Raw genomic sequence first — 19727 nt, forward strand, 5'->3', positions numbered from 1 at the left:
TAATATTTTTTTTTCTATTATGACAAATTTAAAATTTTAACATTATCCAAAGCAATTTTTACAGCAAGTCAATAAAGCTACATAATTGGCAAAAACTCAATGTAGAAATGAATTCCATATCTGAATGGATCTAATTAATGCAAGGTCATGCATCCATGGTCTATGTCTAACTAATATTTCCTACTTTTTATCATGAAAAAAAAAATGAAATCTTACCTTTAAAAAGCAAATATTACTGATAAGAAGTCTGTCACATATACTTATGGTATTTCACAAGGAAAAAAACCATGTAGCATTGGCAATAAAGACAGCATTTGACAACCATGTGCAAATTTTGAACATGCCAGATTTAGACAAATTTAGAATGTATGCACAATCACGCAAAATCCTGAATGGGCCAAATTTAGACCAATTAAAGCATGTACATAGATGGACCATAGCTACTCATGACCTTTGACATTTATCTATTTCTATTACTAAAATTTCCTGACAATGGGCTGATAGATATATTACCCTGACATTTTCACTCAACAAGCAATTATGTGATTTTTCCATATTTATCACATCTGTTGAGTGATGGCCTTTATAAATGGACCTATTATAATATTAAAGTGGATTTAGTCTGCTACTGTTGACAAGTGACTTCAAATGGAAGGTTCACTACTACTTTTCCCATGCAAGCTTAGGACAATAAATACCTCCTTTAAAACATATATCATTTCATTTCTAATGCCATGTCATGAGTTCTTCACAAGTATCAATTGAGGCAGATTTTCAAGAAACAATTTAAATAAAATTTCATCCTTTAGTGGGTTGACAGAGCAATACTCAATAAAATGCTTTGCTGAGTGCAGGTGGATACGCCCACAGGTTTCTGACAGTTTTCTCTAAATTTGTCAGTATTTATTCCTTGTGTTTCCAAGACAATTTTGGAGGCCATACCCCATTTTATCAGTTTTATAAGCCCCTGCCCTTTACTGTCAATTTTAACTAAATAGGTATTAATTCTTGCAAGATGTCCCTTCAAATATGTCTCTAACATGCTAGAATGCCAATTTTTTTTCCCCAAATTTTAACAGCTATTTTCAAACGCTGCAGTGACCATTACATCCAGATATTTTTGAAGGGGATTCCACTAATATAAACTTAATGCCCTTAAAGTGCTTGATTCCTGAAAATATGTTTAAAACGATGGGAACTTGTTATTCAATTTTCCCATTAAACCAAGTTCCTAAAGAAAACTAGAAGTTAAGTTTTCTTGGACAAAAATCTAAGGTTCAAGCAGGCTGATTAATTTATTATACAAAAAGTTACATGTAACAAGCCTGTGACTCTTTAAGACAGTTGACTATCTATAATGTTTCAGTTTCCTAAAAAAAACTTGACAAGAGATTATCCTTAAATCCTCTAAATTTTCTCAAAATTCCAATTTTTAAACTAGCTGTTTGGTGAAGAGTTGAGTTGAGAAATTAACAAAGGATTATTCTATGAAACATTACAATATATGCAAAGAGTAAAACACATGGAGTAATACTAAGAACTTACGATTAATTTTTTCAGTTGTTGTATCAATCACTTTGTCACGGATTGCTCTGCATGCATCAAACACCTGCATATTTGGTTCAAACTGCATGGTTTTGACAAGGTTCTGTCCCACAACGCTGATCTTCAGCGAAAGGGTCGCCATCTTGGTTCTCGTCTAAACTGACCAGGTTCTTTATCTGTGTGTAGTGTACTGTATCTATCAAGTCTTGTCTAGAATTCTTTTATCACACTGACGAAAATCTGGAAAACAAAATAAGTAGTTTTATAAAAAAAAAAAAAATAATGAAAACTCAAAACACGGAGAAATCTGTGGACAAAACAAATATGGGACCATCAAATAGTCACAAAACACAAATAAACTAATAACTACATGGAACAACATGAACCCACTAAAACACGAAAACTCAACAATGAAGAAGGAGCAGTTACTGTTTTGGCTATGACATATTCCATGCTGTCTGATGAGGGTCACGTCAACTGAAGGAGCAAGAATTACGGATAAACATATGCCGGTCTAAATTGAACTTTGATTCAGCAGGAAACAGGTTGTCAATAAAAAAGAAAACCCGGTAAACTTTCTAATTTGAACATTAAGCAGGAAACCAGTTGAACAGAACCAGATTAGAAATTTCAAAGCCAGACTGAGTTTCCCATTGCTTTTTCTCTCTTCAGTTCAACAGGGATGATACGAGGTAAAACAAAGCGGAAATTGGTAAAATCGGAAATAAATAAACAGTAAAAAAAAAAAGAATTGCAACTGTAATTTCCAGATTTCAATTAGTGCAATCAAGCTAAAAACAGGGAAAAAAATCATCCCTGTTCCAAAAGACAAAAGTTTCATCTAAAATATTTTTTTTAAGAAATCATCATAGGGAAGAATTTCTAAGTTTAATGCACATTTATTTCTCAATACAAATCAATTGGAAAAGACCAGCATTTTTCTTCAATAGTCAACCATTAATCAAACTTATGATGGATACTCGATAAAAAATGTAAATGAATCTCACTTTACAAGGTTTCTACTGAAAAAACAATAAATTATCATGAAATATTAGATGTCTGTGTAAAAAGGCATGATTTGCATTTTCAATGGAGAACCTTCAATTAACAAGCTTGTATCTAATGGATCCTCAGATTCCTTATACTCTTGTAGATTTGAGTTAGACTTAAATGGAGTCATGACTTGCCAAGTATGTGAACTTAAAGAACTCATATGTATGTTATCATAGAATATACCATAAAAGAATTTTCATTCAAATCTTAAGGTGGTAGACCTAGGGTAAGGGACACAACTCTTACAAATCATTGGAACGTTTGTATTCACCATTTTACATCAATCTCATGTAAGCATCAAAGTAACTTTTTTTTTTTCAATTAAAGCTTGAAAGGCTTTGGTGAAATTGAATATGATACAAACATCTTAGTGATTTCAAGAGTTATGTACCTTACCCTAGGTCTACCTCCTTAACTCAACAAAAAATATCAACCAATCAGGTCATAACTATTATTTTCAGAAATCTCCACTAGAGGAGTCAAATGGTTCCTTGTTTTTTAACAAAATCAAAGACTAATGGTAAAATAATAATAAAAGAATTCAGAACTCCAACTTCTAGGTGTGAGTCAATCGACCTGAGAAACTACATACAATTCAAAAACATTTCTTTTCAAGCACATTTCTTCATTTCTTCAAACTTTCATTTTTGATTGACCTGAGTTGTAAGGTTGTGAAAAAAATTGAGGCTGTTGAAGTTCATGCACCTCTGACCCATGTTGTGTTGGAAACCAAAGGCAGAAACTAGGGAAAATTACTATGCAGTTGATCAACATTCATGAACAACCTTCATGCATGTCAATTTAAGCACAATTTTTTCAAACTAGCTGACACAGCACTTTATGTCCCTAGGAATATAACCTAACAGCCTTGTTATATAAGACAGCATACAACAGACTCATGGGACAACTAACAACCAACACATGTCTATAGAACATGCTATGTATCCTGATCGATAAGACAATTAGTATAGTTTATCTACTGTGGGTGTATGGTCTATATACAGACATCAGACAAATTGTATTTATAGAACCTTCCCTGTATTTAATGTATTGGTCCTGCTGCTAAGTAACCTCAAGTACAATGGCCCTCTTCATCTGAAACTATCGACTGATGGGAATGAATGGACTTAACATTTAGGAAAACAGCACTAGCCAACAAACTGTATAGAAAATTTTGACAATGTACTGTTATGTTGCTTATCCATGGTATAGTGCAAATGTCCATTTTTAATTTTTGACTACTTTAGTAAAATGGGTTAAGCAGACTAAATGTACAGAAAGTTCAGACTATGTACTGGTCAAAACAACATCTACTCATGCTTATGTGAAGTTGTTTTTTGTACTTTCTGACTTAGGTACGGTAACCTTTCAAAAACAGTCCTGGCCCTTAGCATCACAAAAAATGGAAAAAATTACTTGTCTGAGAAAATTCTTAAACATCTGTGATGTCATCAATTTCAAAGTCACCATAAAAGTTAAGAATATTTTTTTTTTTACATCCACCCCATATTTTTATGAAGGTTGGATGAGACCATTTTTGTTTACTTGGCCTAATTCGTTTTACTATAAGACTACAGAAAGCAACAGTAAAATTGGCCAAGCAGACTTATTGTAGTGAAAGTTTTTAGTATGTATTGGTCATATTGTCTTACCCATACTGATGTATATGTGTTTGTTTTTCTTTATGACTAATGACCCTTAATAAAATGAGCTGAGCTACATAGACATATATGTGGGACTTATTACTTATAACCTAAATAGAGGCAGGTCCAGAGATTCTCAAAAGATGGGAACTGGCTCTGCCATGGCTCAGTGATTTCCTACATAATGAACTTAATTTTCTCACCTAAGAGAACAAAACTGAAAAGATATTTTCTTCCTTCTTCCTGTCATATCAATATAAAATAAGCACTTACTGGAACAAATTAATCATATACCATAGGAACAAATAAAGTTCTAATCAAAAGAAAAGTGTACAATCAAACTGAAAGTAAAGAAATTCCAAAGCTAAATGGATTACCTTTGAGAGCTACATCAATACATGTTAGTTAACTACCAAGTCTAAAAATAGATTATTGAAGTCTTAAAATAGAATTGGGTAGATTTCCAATATGATATATTCCTAAGAATCTTTAAATTTCTATTAAATTTCTAAAGAGGTCAGGTTAAAAAACATATTACGAAATAATCAAGTTTATCTTACATTCTTCATAAAACATTTTTAATATGTAGTAGTTTAGTGTACCATAGAATAAATACAAATCAACAAAAACGTGAAGTAAATTTATTTTACCATAGGTTTATTAATAGCACAATAGCACTCTGTATGTATCTATATCAACCCACACTTACATCTCAAAACGTGACTCAACAATTTCTCTTCTGAATCACAGTTAACAATAGGCTTATTGACTTAAAAAACAAGTTATAATATTATATCATTCTAACCCATTTATTCAATCAAAGTTGCTGATTGAAATCAAGAAAAAGACACATTTACCACAGAAATCTAATTTACAATCTAACAAGCAACAGAAATAGACTGCATTCTTCTATAATTTATTTCAAAGTTTCAACTAAAGTTGTTTTTTACTAAAGCAGTAAAATATTAATCTAGAATTAATCTCTTACTTAATACACATGGCATTTAAACAGAAATTTAAGTTACAAGACAGCTGAAAATTATATTAAAGTTATCCCCCTTTAATTATTAATTATGTGAGTTACTACCCTTAACAACCCTTAGTTGCGAAAATTATTCCCCTTTGACTATTAAAATATTTTTTGGGTATGCAATTTAATCAAAAGCAAACTATGTCATCTTGAATTCTGATCTGATTTCATGGCAGAATTAAAACATATCCTTAAGAAATAAAAATATAAAATCCTCTAAAAACAGAATTCCATTTTCAGGAGAAGAAACTGTTTTCTACTAATCTTCTAAAACAATTTCTACAAGTTGGAAAATTTTGCAACATGAGTTTGTATTTCAAGCCCTTATATAACTACAAAAGACAAATACATGAGAATTTATCATGGTGAACTATCTCAAACATCAGAAGTATTCAGGATTAATCGACAGTGGAGGAACTACCCTCATCATAAAGTGCATGTCAACCTCCAGCCATACATGTATGAGAGAGTACTTAAGACAATCATTAAACTGGAGGAACTACCCTCATCATAAAGTGCATGTCAACCTCCAACCATACATGTATGTGAGAGAGTACTCAAGACAATCATTAAACTGGAGGAACTACCCTCATCATAAAGTGCATGTCAACCTTCAGCCATAAATGTATATAAGAATATCAGGCTCATTTATGTGTAGCTGTCTATTTATGTAAATTTGACATTGACATATTTTGATTCTGATGCCATTAGTTCCACAACTGTATATTTAAGGTGAAGTCATAAGATGTTCCGTATGAATCTTAAGATTTTAAGTGTGACCATATCAATGGGTGGGCAAATTTAAATGTGACCATACCAATGGGAGGGCAAATTTGTAGATCTTTTGGAAAGTTATTCATTGATTTTTCTTCCTGAAGTCCAACATTCTTCAAGTTACACAAATTTTAAGTCAAAATGGCACTCCCTTGATTACACAGTGTGTTATTGCTACCTTCCGTACCCCTTATTTATTATCCTTTGTATCAATATGACCTAATATGAAATATATTCTGTTAAAATACTAAAAATATTCGAAATTCATTATCTTCAAATCAATCAACTCAAAACATACAAATCCCAGAAACAAATGCCATGTTATGAATTTAATCATCAAACATCTCCATATAAACAGATTAGAATTACACATTTACATCTGGGGAGTTTCAAACAACCAAGTACAATGTAACAGTGCCAATGAATTTAATTTTGCTCCATTTTTTTTATAATTGATCTAATTATAATCCTGTACTTAATTTTAATAAACAGTTTTTGAAAAAATTTTATTATAAATCAAAATGCAAATCTTTGGTCTTCAAACCTGCCATTGAAACATTTAAATAAAACACATTTTAAACTTATTTAAACTAATATTAAATATATACTTTTAAAAGTTAAATAATTAAAAAAATATTTTTTAAGTGAAATGTCAACATCAAAATGCAGAATTTCCACCTACCGCTACAAAATCCTGTCATTTCAATAAAACACAAGTTGTATCTATCAAACAATTCTCCCATCCTCTCAGTCCACGTCGTCGTACATTTCCAATAAAACCAATTATGATATGATATTTGCCCGCGCAATCTACAACCACATCAATATCGAAGGAAGACAGTTATACACTGTGGATCAACCAACGATCTATGAACGTTGTATTTTCAATTGGTGTCCTACATGAACCAAGCCTATGATTTGCATAACGACGACCATAGTGACTCAATTAGCATTTAGTCTAATAGCTCCAAATACCATAGACCACCAGAGACTCCGTAATTTTGTTAATGTGCCTTACTATTTGATATTTCATGTGCATTTTTTCTCCATTATAAAACTAGGATATAATCAATCTAGGAAAAAACTTCAGCCTTACGACAAATAAATTCTTTGTTCTTGGTAATTCATTAGTTCCTTCTCAGCTTAAAACACATTACTGAAATCTAGTAACAGTACACTGTATTCAAAGCAGATATCAAAATACATCACATAAAAAGTTTCTAGATAAAATGAGTTAATATTTCACTTCAGCTGTAAAATCTTTCACGCTTACAACACATCTAACAATACAGGAAAAATAAATTTCTCCCATTCTATGCCGTTGATTAAAAATGCACTTGACTTTTTAACGATTAAATTTCAGGGAGAGTATTTTTTTCCTGGCATTTTACTTTCCAGATTTTTCTACAGATTTCATGGGAGATTTCAATTATTTCTCAACTCTCTATGGTAAAATTGTGATTATAACATGCTTGCTAAAGCTTGCATGTTGAAAATATCATTTTTACCATCTCTCAAACCAAAAAATAATTTTAACCACTCATTCCTGAAGAGCAATCTATATAGAAGCACCAGGAGTTCAAATCAGTGGTGGTCCAAGGGTAATGACCTCCTGTTTCTGACCTATGATTAACTAGGTCCAACCCATTTCACAGAAACTTATTGAGAACATTTGGTTTTCCTCAACTGGACCATTGATTCCAAACTTAAGAAGTCCAAGACCTTCAAGTCTTGAATACTTGACTTCTCATATGACTTTTGAACATAAGCAATTAAAAGAAAAAAGCTTACTGTCAAAGTACTACTGTTAGTGGGGTACCAATTTTTATGGATGTCGTGGGTAAGATAAACCACAAAATTTGATTCCCAACAAAAAGGGTTATTTAATTTAAATTGTACGACAGGATATTCAAGAATCCACGAACTAGTGCTATTCCCCTAAACCCACGAAAATTGACAGTCACAAATATAATTACTTTTACAGCATTAATGATTTATGTGTGTCGATAGCTTTTCTCCTAACCTGCAATGTACATTAAACCTCCCCTTCATAAAATCCTGAACCCGCCCCTGTACCCTGAAACTTTCCTCTTACGCAAGAATTTATACTGGCAAATGCACAAAAGCCTACAGAGTCACAATTTTATAAGCGAATAAATAACTGAATAGCACATTACTTAAGCTGATAGAGAATAAAGAATTGGGTTAAAAATCCTCTCTAAATGTTTCTTTTTTAAATGATTGTTGATATCTTGGTCGTGACCTACATACAGCACTTGAATCATAAACTTGGACAGGGACCTAGATACATGTGCAAGAACATAAGGCATGAGCATAGTGTTTCAGTAAAAAAACTTTATTATCATTTAATCATATCTTCTAAGCTTTGTAAGGCAGTGCTAATCACTTCAAACAAAACTCAAACACAATGATACTACTGTAAAAAAAAAATTAACCAAGTAACATTGTGTCCATAGCCTAACTATAATAAATAAAAGAATATCTCATTTCTAACATTAAGTGGATCTCATAGTTCTAGCGTTAAATTGATAAATGGCTAAATTCTAGAGTTTCCAACCAACATAAAATACTCAACGACAATTACATATAATTAGGTAGTTATGTCATTTCAGAAGATAGATTATGAACAATAAAGGTCCAATAAATATAAAAAGGGGACCACTCAGAGCTTGCTATAATTGATATCTGTATAAAACTGGATTATATCAAGAGAAATTAAATAATATAAATTTATAGAGGCCTTGGTAAATGACCTACTTATGGAGGTTCAGTGATCAAAAACTTCTATTTTTAACAAAGGCTAGAAACTCTACTAATGCATGTCAATAACATGGTTTGCCTTAAACTAACAGAGTGGGCTGATCTAAAGGATAGCTCCAACACCCTTCCTATAAGCTCTTATTGTTTTGTAAACTTGAAATTACTGGAGCTAGCCCTCCCCCCTTTGGCCAGTCAGCACCCCAACCTGCCCCATCCCTTTTTGCAATTTCTGGATCTGCTACTAGCTTAAGAAAATATACATATTTTTTCCTAACACATGTATAAAATCAGAATGTGGATTGACTGATACTTCAGCTTCAATATGACAACATCTATGGATGATTACCTCCCTTGAAATCATCTGACAATATTTATCTTTCTAGATACAGATCTACAAATGATACTTACTCTTCATGCTATTTTATTTTTGTCTGGCCCAAATGGTTCTAGTCCATGTGACAACAGGATGACAAGCACATTTATCTATATGGTAACCAACTTGTTAGATAGCCCATAATGTTATCCCAACTAATAATAAAAGACCTTTCAGAACAATCAAGAAAAAATTCCTTTATCGGTGCCTAAAAGTTGACAATATTCTCTCAAACCAACCAAGTAATCCCAAATGATTGAGCCTAAGAATCTTAGACTATTCTCACAAACCAACCAAGTAAATCCCATAGAGTGAGCCTGAAAATATTCCCTCAAACCAACCAAGTAAATCCCATAGAGTGAGCCTGAAAATATTCCCTCAAACCAACCAAGTAAATCCCATAGAGTGAGCCTGAAAATATTCCCTCAAACCAACCAAGTAAATCCTTTAGCCTAGGCTTAAGAGTCTGAGGATATTACCACAAACCAACCAAGTAAATACCATAGAGTGAGTCTGGAAGTTAAAGACATCTCTTCAAATCAGTCTCAAAGTAAATCCCATAGTATGAACCTCAGAGTCTGAGACATCCCTTCAAAACCATAATGTAAATCCCATTACTAGAGTAAATAAGTCTGAAACATATTCTAAAACCAATCAAGTCCCATCTTAGTCTGTCATGCACTCTTAGACTTCACTTCAAAACAATCAAATCACTTCCAAAGTCTAAATCTGAGACTCTAAGACATGCAAGTAAATCCCAAAGTCTAAATCTGAGACTCTAAGACATGCAAGTAAATCCCAAAGTCTAAATCTGAGACTCTAAAACATGCAAGTAAATCCCGAATTCTAAGTCTGGGACTCTAAAACTTCACCTTAAAAAAACCAAGTATATCCCAAAGTATGAGAAATCTCCTATAACCAACTATACAATAAAAATAGAAACCCGAACCTGTAAGTTCACAAATTCTTCAAATAAAACTTCAATCAATAAAGTACCTAAACATTTTTCTAGTGAATTACCCTTAGTTAAATTCTAATAAAGTAAATGAACATCTGTTTATTGAAATTTACATGTTAAGTGATTCTCTCTCTTAATCTATTATAGGCTTCACAACTCCACACAAAAACCAATTATTTCTCTAAAACATGGAGGCATATGCTATCGTAATGAAATAATATGGTTATCTGTAAAATTATCATTGGCCCATTATGAACAATAATGGTATGCAAATATAAAGGTCAGAGAGACACGCCTAAGAGATTCTTGTCACGGAAGCTTTCATTTTAATATAGTGGTGCTTGAAAGATTCTTATATATGACATTAAGATCCAAATGATTTTTTAAATGGAGGGGGGAGCTATTTAAGAATTAAAGCATGGTCAGAAACCTAATTAAAAAAAAAACATTTTAAAGTTCAGTTCTTTAGCAAAATATAGAAAATGATACTAAAGAGCTTCCCATAGCACATTATGGTGAACTTTGTTCACTTCGGGCAAGTCACACTGGACACAATATTAGAATCTGACACACTTATAACATGTAGACTTGGAGTAAATTATGGCCACAACTACTGGTTTGGACACAATATTGCACAAAATTTTAACCTCAATTAACTTTTAAAAAAGTTCTGCTTTGATGGGGAGGGCTCATCAAACACCTTTGCTTTTGACCTCTTTGACTCTAAAACCATATGAGGTAACTGAATTTTCATGAGGAATCTGATAAAAAAAAGTGGGGGTCATACAAGAAAGTCCAGTTGTTGAGAAGAGTTTCAGGTCATTTCTGTCAACATGACATTCCTGAATAACGGACTCAGTTATAATGTTAAGTATGGTAACATCTGAAATTCATTTTTTTAATTCTTTTTTTAAAGCAGCATGGCCTTTCATAACAAGTACCAGACTGTGCTATTTCAAAAGAATGGTAAAAACATCAACGAGTTTGCACAAATGTACATGTATTTGTCAACTTTCTATACCCCAAAGGTTGAGTAATCAATCTCTTTTTTTTCAAGACTGCATTTAACAGAAGAGGGTATGGAGAAATTTATTTAATGTCTTCAAAATTAGGACTGTTACCAGACTTCCAGCTATGATTATGAGCTCTCCTCACAATAATAAGGAAACAAAAATAAGTTGCAAAATTCCAGTAGAACTTTAGCTCTGGAGGTAATCAATCAATTGCCACTGGTAGGACGGTCAATTACACTCTCAAGTTTTCTATTATTATTCATGTATTAAATATTCATTTCAGCTTAGGATCAATCTGAAAGCTTAACTTCATCGAGAAGTTGTTCTGTCCCGTCGAGAATTGTAGCAATAGAAATGGATCAATGCCAAGTGAATTTTGATGTAGAAAATTCTCCCAGTTTCTAAATTGTAGTCATTTACAGAAAGATTTGATAATTTATTTGTCTTCATTGAGAGGATCTAATTAGAATCAGGATCCTCGTGCAATAAGCTCAATTTATCAGTAACAAAACTTTATAGTTTTCGGCCAGTGGCTTAACAAAATCAGTAGCACCAGCTCTTGTAAACTTACTTCCCTGCATTTTCAAACAAAAGGGTGCATAACACAACAATATAATCTCACAATTTTTTATGTCACTGGCCTGAGTTTATCAAAATGGTCTGAATTGTTTGGGCCTGGATTTGTAATCATAGTTTCAAAACAAAAAAATGACATAATTATTTCAGGTTAAAAAAATGCTGTTTAAAATATTTGGCAATATTTACTACTGCAAAATTACAATTATTCTTTAGTTTTTACTTGACATTGGATCTAATGATATTACTGATTTCTCAAGAGTTTTTCTGGTCAGTACTATACGGAAGAACTAATTCTCCACATGTGCTCCAAATCTTTGAAAGCTGTTATCTAATAAAAGCACCTATTACAGGGAAGTGACATGTTTGCCATTCACATTACTATATATAAATACTTTAAAGAACCATATATAAACTGAAACCTGTATTTCTAATCTTTAGAAAATTTTAAACCTAAAAAAATAAAGACCTGTAGCATTTTCAAATTGTAGGCATTACAAAGTAACTAAAATCAAATTAATGAGATACGCTTTCCTTATTCAAGTCCTACATTTGAATAAATTGATGAACCCAATAATTTCTGAAAATGACTTAACTCAAATTCTATAGAAAAATATTGTTACTCACAACAATAAGACTTGTAGCCCATGTCCTAACCTTGGTTGTTAGTTGCCTGTTGCCTACTTGTTTGCCAAGCCAGTCGCCAATTTGTCTGCCATTTTCCTTGGCATTCAGTGTCAATTTTTGCAGCTTTCAACCAAACCACCCCTTCCTGACTAAAACTCTCAACTGATTATGATTCACAAATGACATATTAAAAATTCTAGCATCAATTTTTGTCCAAATTATATCCAAATGACAATGGTAAGGAAGAGGCTTAACAAAGGGTACTTATGTCCTAACATATTTTTTTACTAATAAAGCTTCATTAACCAATTAATTTAACCATTAAGTTTTCATTAAACTACACAATGAATAAGAATTAAGACAAAAATAAGTTTTTTTTACAGATATTTCCATCATAAAAAGAAAATTCAAATCTCCCATTTGTAGCCCCAAAACAGAGTTTAGTTTAAGTTTTAAGTAATTCAATCCTCAATTTCAAAAAAAGGAAATGGACAATTTTATATCCAATTGAAGTGAACACTTTAAAACTAATGACTTCCTCTGTATCCAAATACATGTACATGTCACACATAGATGCTCATATCTGGTTGTCAATGTTAGTATTTGCAGACACGTTAAAAATTTAAACCAACTCAACTTGGTGTTTTCCCCAGGTCAATATTGCACGATGTAGCACTTTCAATTTTAGCTAACTGAAATTTATTTTGATGAAAAATGGCACAATGCTATATTTTTTTCAAAAGCCTAAAGGATTGTGTATGCCAGAAGCACTGTGGTAATTCAAATTGATGGGTAGAACACTTATAGTCTGAATAAAACCCAGTCCATGTGACCTTGTCATCACAACAGAAATCTCTTTAATAAAACCTGAACTTTACAGACACTGTGTTAACAGGAACCTCCAAAATAATACAAATATAGTTAAGTTTCAGTCTTTGTAGGAATCAGGCAGTGGGCAAAACATGGCATAAAATATCCTACCATTTCAAAGTGGAATTTGGCTATTTGTTCTATAAGGACAAGATCCTTATCATAAAATGCGTTACAATTTCATTGAAATGTCCTGCAACTTAACTTTTTCAAAAGCAGCCAACTCTGTCAAATATCTCAATTTTCTAACATATCTGATCAAATTGCGTTTGTTTTTTTTATATAGTGTCTGTTTATTTGTTTGTTTGTTTTGTTTTGTTTTTTTTTGTTTTGTTTTGTTTTGGTTTTTTTTTGTTTTTTTTTTTTTTGTTGTTTTTTTTTTTTTTTGGGGGGGGAGGGGTCAAGAAAAGATTTACTTTCATGTTATTTGCTGATTTTTACATAGACTTGTACTAATGAGTGATACATGTTGTCATGGCTAGGAGAATCAGGAACAATTGTACATTAATTTACAAGGAATGGGAGTCATTTTTGTATTACAGATCTGAGTTGACTAACACAAACTTCCTTGGATGTAGCCCATTGTGGAAGTAAATAATTCAAATGTTCTTGTTTCATGGCCTAATTTTGGAGTTGAAATTTCAATATGGACCTTTTTTCTCTTCTAGTCTAGTGTAGATCTGGCCAGAGACAAAGTAAACATGGTTTGATGAATCTTAGTCAAATTGTTTTTCATTATGGAGGAAAAACATAGAAATCATTAGCAGATCTATTCATGCTACTTTGTATTTTTGGTATTTTATGAAACTTGTATTTTGTCGTTTTAAAATATAGGTAGAATGGAGCATGGAGAGACTTATATCATACATATATATAGTGTAATTTGCAGTCGAGATACATGGAAAATTTGGACACTCCATAATATAGATCAACAACTCTGCATTAGTTCTGGCTGAAATTGCTTTAGATTGATAAAATAAGGAAGTTGCAATACATACTTACATATACATGTATAGACATAACAAGACCCCCTCCCCCCCCCCCAACACACACACACACACACACAAAAGACCATCTCCATTATAAGGCCACTTTTCCTTGGCAACAAAGGTGGAACTACTGTACTTAAAGTAAAAATTTGGGAAGGGAGGTAACCTATAAAGAAAGAAATGTTGAGATCAGAGGAAAGGTTAACAGACAAAGAATAAGTCACACAACACAAAGCAACTGAAACATACATTTGTACTATCAGGGAACCATTCTTTCATTTTTGGCTGTTAGACCAAGGCACTTGTCAGTAAAATCAATTTTTGCTAAAATCACAAGTTTAAACAGGAAGAAATTCAACACCAAGTATAGACATACATACAACTTTAGTATGTCTTCTTTAACTATGTGTAATTCTATATTTGTAAACAAGGAAGATAACTGTCTTGTGTATCATATTTTGTTAAAACTTCCTTATTTAATTACTCCAGAAAACAAATATTTGTCGATCATATTAAAGATCTTCTATCAACTGACCGTGCACTTTTTAAGAGAAAACTAGAGAAAATTCAATATATTTTGATAACATTCCTAAATGTTACCACAGAAACTGAAGTTTCTTATTTAAGAAATTTTTTAACATGTATAAGTTATTACCCTGAAAAATAAAGTTTTTCTCAAAAGTTTCCTGTGTATTTTATCAAGTATCGTTGCAAAAAAAAAAAAACCCAAGGGAGATAATCATTTGTCTCTATAGGCTATAGTATAGCAAATGTATTACAGACTTCTATAAATTCAAATAAGAAAAGAATTGTTTATTTATAAATTTGTATTTCACAATTTTTACATTTCTAACATTTTTTTCTGCCAGAAATGTCACAGAAACAAGACGCTTTGTTATGCCATAGTAATCAGTGTATCTAAAACCTGCTGAGAAAACTGATAACCCTCTGATTAAAAATATGCAAATACACTATCATTTTGTATGTTTCAGCTTCATGTTTGTAAGAGGAATATTCTGACAATTGATCTTCTGTGTGGAATATGATAAAATCTCTAAGAACGTGGGGAAACACTGACACTAAAGCTTTTTCTCAGTATGCCAGGTCTAATGACACTACAAAGTTTTACACTCCCCCCCTTTTCCCCCTTTTGTTTCTGAACAGAAATATTTTGGTACAAATGATTGATTGTCCTTGTGGATCAATCTGTGGTATCTATGATTTTAAATAGTGGAAAACATTGAAATCAAAGTTTCTACCAAGTTCAGTCTATAATAATTTTATTGTCATTACAAATTTCAATCCACTCCTTTTGAAAGATCTGCCAATAACTAGTCCTTTTGGGTAACTGCTTTTGTGGTTTGAATATCCATCTTCTCCAATTTCCATCAATCAAGACTCCAATGGCTAATAACCAGTAGATTTTACTGAACAAATCCTTAAGAATTTTTTTGGTCTCTGGTATTCCCTAATGAGAGAAATCTCTCTCTCCCATGTTGAACAGTTCAAGTCCCGCTTTGTGTTCAACGCCAGGTGGTTCCCTCTTTCATATTTTGATTGGCATATTTTGCATTATTTACAGTTCTAGCTGATTTTTATACAAAGTCAAAAATGAGTTCTTCTAAAATCCTTCCCAAACTCAAACTTAGACCAACAGATTGATTTTAGTTTTAATCGAAGATTCGAGGGAAAACTTTTTGACCTAAGAAAAACAAATACCAACTCAATGTATGGTCTTCTTGAGACTGTGCACTACTTATAATCAAGTTTAAGCTTCTGTGAACGGGCTTTAAGACTTAAAGTTTAATTTAAGGAGATAGACCTGGGGTAGGAGACATAACTCATGAAATCAGTGATATGTTTGTATCATATTAAATTTCACTAAAGTATTTCAAGCTTCCATTTGAAACAGAATGAAATCTGTCCAAGTTACTTAGATGAGAATGATGTAAAATGCTGAATACAAACATTCCAATTATTTGTAAGAGTTACGTTACCCTAGGTCTACCTCCTTAAAGACAGATGTTCAAAATTTACAATCAAGAGTGGAAGGTCCTGGAAGTTTGAATAAAAAGTCCACGATTGAAAAACCAAAAGTCCTCAATAAAGTGTCAGTGAAAAGGGTTGAAGGTCCAGGACCTAGGCAAATGAAATTTCAAAGGTCTCAAATCAGAAACTGAGGGTCCAGGACCTCAGACCACCATTAATTTGAACCCCTGAAAGACTGCTGAAACAATATCCTAATACTTTTAAAATATACAACATCAACCAATTATGCATCAATATAAAACACTTTGATAATTTTTTTCCCCATCAAAAACAGAAATTAAATTGCAGTATAAATGAGCCACGAGGCTTTATGTGTATGACCTTGCTAACATATTTAAAGTTATCTACAGGAAGTCAAATGTTTTAAGATTTAACAGATACATAACTGTGGAGAAATGTTTAGCTTCAAATTGTTATAATATATATCTAAATTGACACGTAACACAATATCAATCATATTTTTCTTCAAAATTTCTGGGGTTACTTTCCTGTACACTGATTTTTTTTCTGCTTACTTTAGCATTTCCTGTTTGTAAGATATTCATAACCATAAGTTGTGTGGGTTATGAGATTTACCTGTCATTAAAATGACCAACTGGATTGGAGAGATAAAAATGCCTGAAAATGTTGGTTGGGCTCGGCTGTCTTGAAAAAAAATCATTGATAGGGACTATAGTATAGAGCACCAGGTGCCATTTATCACATTTTAGTAGAAAAAGTAATCAAGGGAACCAAGGTTATAGTGGTAATCAAAAGAATGTAATCCAGGGACAAAGACCAGACATAGAAAACAGACATACACAACAAAGAACATAAAGTAACTAAAATCATACATACAAAGTAACAAAAGCAAATGAGCAACTCGGACTCCACTATAAACTGGGAGCATGGACCAAGTGCACCGGTAGGGTAAGCATCCTCTGCTTTTCTAGAAACACCTGCCAAGTTGCTCATAAAAAGTCATGTCCAGGGTAGACAAACGAGAAAAGGAAAACTATGACCCCGTTGAATAAATCAGTTTTCATGGTGCAGATGGATACACATCAAATGATCCACGAGTTCATGATGACGACCATCCCATTAAAATCAACAATCATGGTAGGTCAAAATTTAGTTTTTACACTGACTTTTGTAATCATGGATTTATTAGATCATTGTAGTATTACACTGTAAAGCCACAATTTGCATTCATTGTTTGGTCGATCCATGAAAACCAAGGAAATTGGTACTCCATAAAACAGAAAGTAGCAATCATTGTCATGCTAGATTATAACCCCACTCATACAGGATATTGGATAACATAAAAAATCGCTTAAAACATATGTACAATCTGTAGAAAGACATACATGTACAATACAACAGTTGGAGCGGAGATTTTTGTGAGGATATTTGGATGGACCAAATGATAGAAAGACATGGCTGAGATTTTGGTGAGTATATTTGGATGGACCGAAATGGGCAGAAATGGTGATTCCAAATAGTTCTACCGTAAAGTAGCAACCATTGTCATGCTAGGTTATAACCCTACTCATACAGGAAAGGAGATATTGGACAATACAGAAAATCACTTAAAACATATGCACAATCTGTAGAAAGACATATACATATACAATAGTTGGAGCTGTGATTTTGATGAGGATATTTGAATGGACCCAATGATGGACAGACATTGTTGAGATTTTTTGTGAGGATATTTGGATGGACCGAATGATGGACAGACATGGATGAGATTTTGGTGAGGATATTTGAATGGACTGAATGATGGACAGACATGGCTGAGACTTTGGTGAGGATATTTGGATGGACCGAGGGTTTGGACAGACATGGCTGAGATTTTTGTGAGGATATTGGGATGGACCGAATGATGGACAGACATGGCTGAGATTTTGGTGAGGATATTTGGATTGACTGAAGGGTTGGACAGACATGGCTGAGATTTTTGTGAGTACATTTGGATGGACCGAATGATGGACAGAAATGGCTGAGATTTTGGTGAGGATATTAGGATGGACCTAATGATGGACAGACATGGTATTTCCCAATAGTTCTACCACAACAGAACTTTGGTACAACCTGTGATGTAGTTCAACATACAATCTCTTGATCTACTCTCATGAATTGATCTTCCATGAACTGAACAATCAGTCAATATTTTTAATAAAATATTTATTTTCCTAAAAAATCAGACGTACATGCCTTTGACATCTAATGTTAGATGTCTGTTGTTAGATTCCAGTACAGCTTTAATTAATTACATGGCAGGCTTTACTGCAACTGTCAAATCATGAATTTTTTTAAGGCTCACTTATTATTTGCTAATTTACTGGTACCACTACTAGTAATTTGTTTCTCATGTTTAAGAAAATCAGATGACACCCCATCAAGCTAGCTCAATCCTACAGCATCTTTAGTCAATGTCCCAAGTCAGGAACCTCTAATTTTTGTCAACTTTTATCTAAATATATAGAACTCTGTATACCGGTAGGCCAAATAAATAAGAAGTCTGTTTCCTGCTACCCTAACTACCCTATTTTTTATATCTACCCTAAAATTTTATGGCTATTTTGGATCAAGCACTGTCTATCTCAATGTAAAATGTTTCTGAAATATAAAATAATTTCCTTACCTACTTACCCCATTTTAATCTTGATGGTAGCAAGAAGCAAGTCTGGGTTTTTCACATTTTTTTGCCTTATTTGTAAAATGAAAGCTAATGGTAGTTTTACAGAACCAGTATATAAAGTCAGTTGTAGGCAGTCTTTTGGATAGGAAAATTGCTTACAGTTCATGAAAGTTTGACTATTTCTATATGAATGTTTATAAATGGCCCACTGAAACTCTGATTGTACTAGAGAAACGCCCATTCACAAAATTAAAATCCAAATCACCTAGTCTGGCAGGGCTAATGTCTGTTAGACCTCTGTATTCTATATTGACTAGAAAAATGTAAATATAAAAATCCACATAAATTCAAACCTGGTGTTCAGGTTTTGAATAGAAAAATGTGAACACAAAAATCCACATAAATTCAAATGTGGAGGTCAGATTTAGACAATTTCAGACAAATGCAACCATAAAAGTCCACATAATTTCATGCCTGGTGTTTAAAAGACCAGCACTAAATTACAACTCAAGATGAAAAAACACATATTTAAAGTCTACATAACAAATAACTTGTTTTAAAAAGGCCCAATACTAAGTTGACTAATAAGTCCACATAATTTCAAGCCTGGTATTGTATAGAGCCTGTACTAAATTGACTATCTAAGAAAAACGTTAACATAAAAGTCTACATTATATCTGTCTGGATCTGGCCGACTCGAGGGATGAGGAAATTATTCTTAGATCATTTACCGAAGTACCAATATCGATATTTTGACTTAATGTCAATGTAACCGAATGATTTGAGCTCCTGTGGACATTAAACGAGACATTCCTTAGACTTA

At 32.6% G+C, this 19727-nt stretch overlaps 1 protein-coding gene across 15 annotated transcripts in view; it reads right to left on the reverse strand.

The window, feature by feature from the left end:
- Positions 1-19727, reverse strand: part of LOC148597530 (talin-2-like) — a 112867-nt gene that overhangs the window by 73873 nt on the left and 19267 nt on the right. For 10 of the 15 annotated variants that reach the window (XM_088562708.1, XM_088562710.1, XM_088562707.1 and 7 more), the window contains one exon: positions 1546-1785. In XM_088562708.1, the coding sequence (XP_088418834.1) occupies positions 1546-1687 (142 nt within the window). In that variant the 5' untranslated portion in view covers positions 1688-1785. Of the gene's footprint in view, positions 1-1545; positions 1786-4618; positions 4639-6727; positions 6858-12373; positions 12546-19727 lie in introns of those variants that run through there. The other 5 variants (XM_088562698.1, XM_088562712.1, XM_088562700.1 and 2 more) reach the window with 4 other exon arrangements.

This window comes from Perna viridis, chromosome 15 (assembly GCF_037379345.1).
Source record: "Perna viridis isolate PV_CMFRI_1.1 ecotype Kerala chromosome 15, ASM3737934v1, whole genome shotgun sequence".
NCBI classification, from domain to species: Eukaryota; Metazoa; Mollusca; class Bivalvia; order Mytilida; family Mytilidae; genus Perna; species Perna viridis.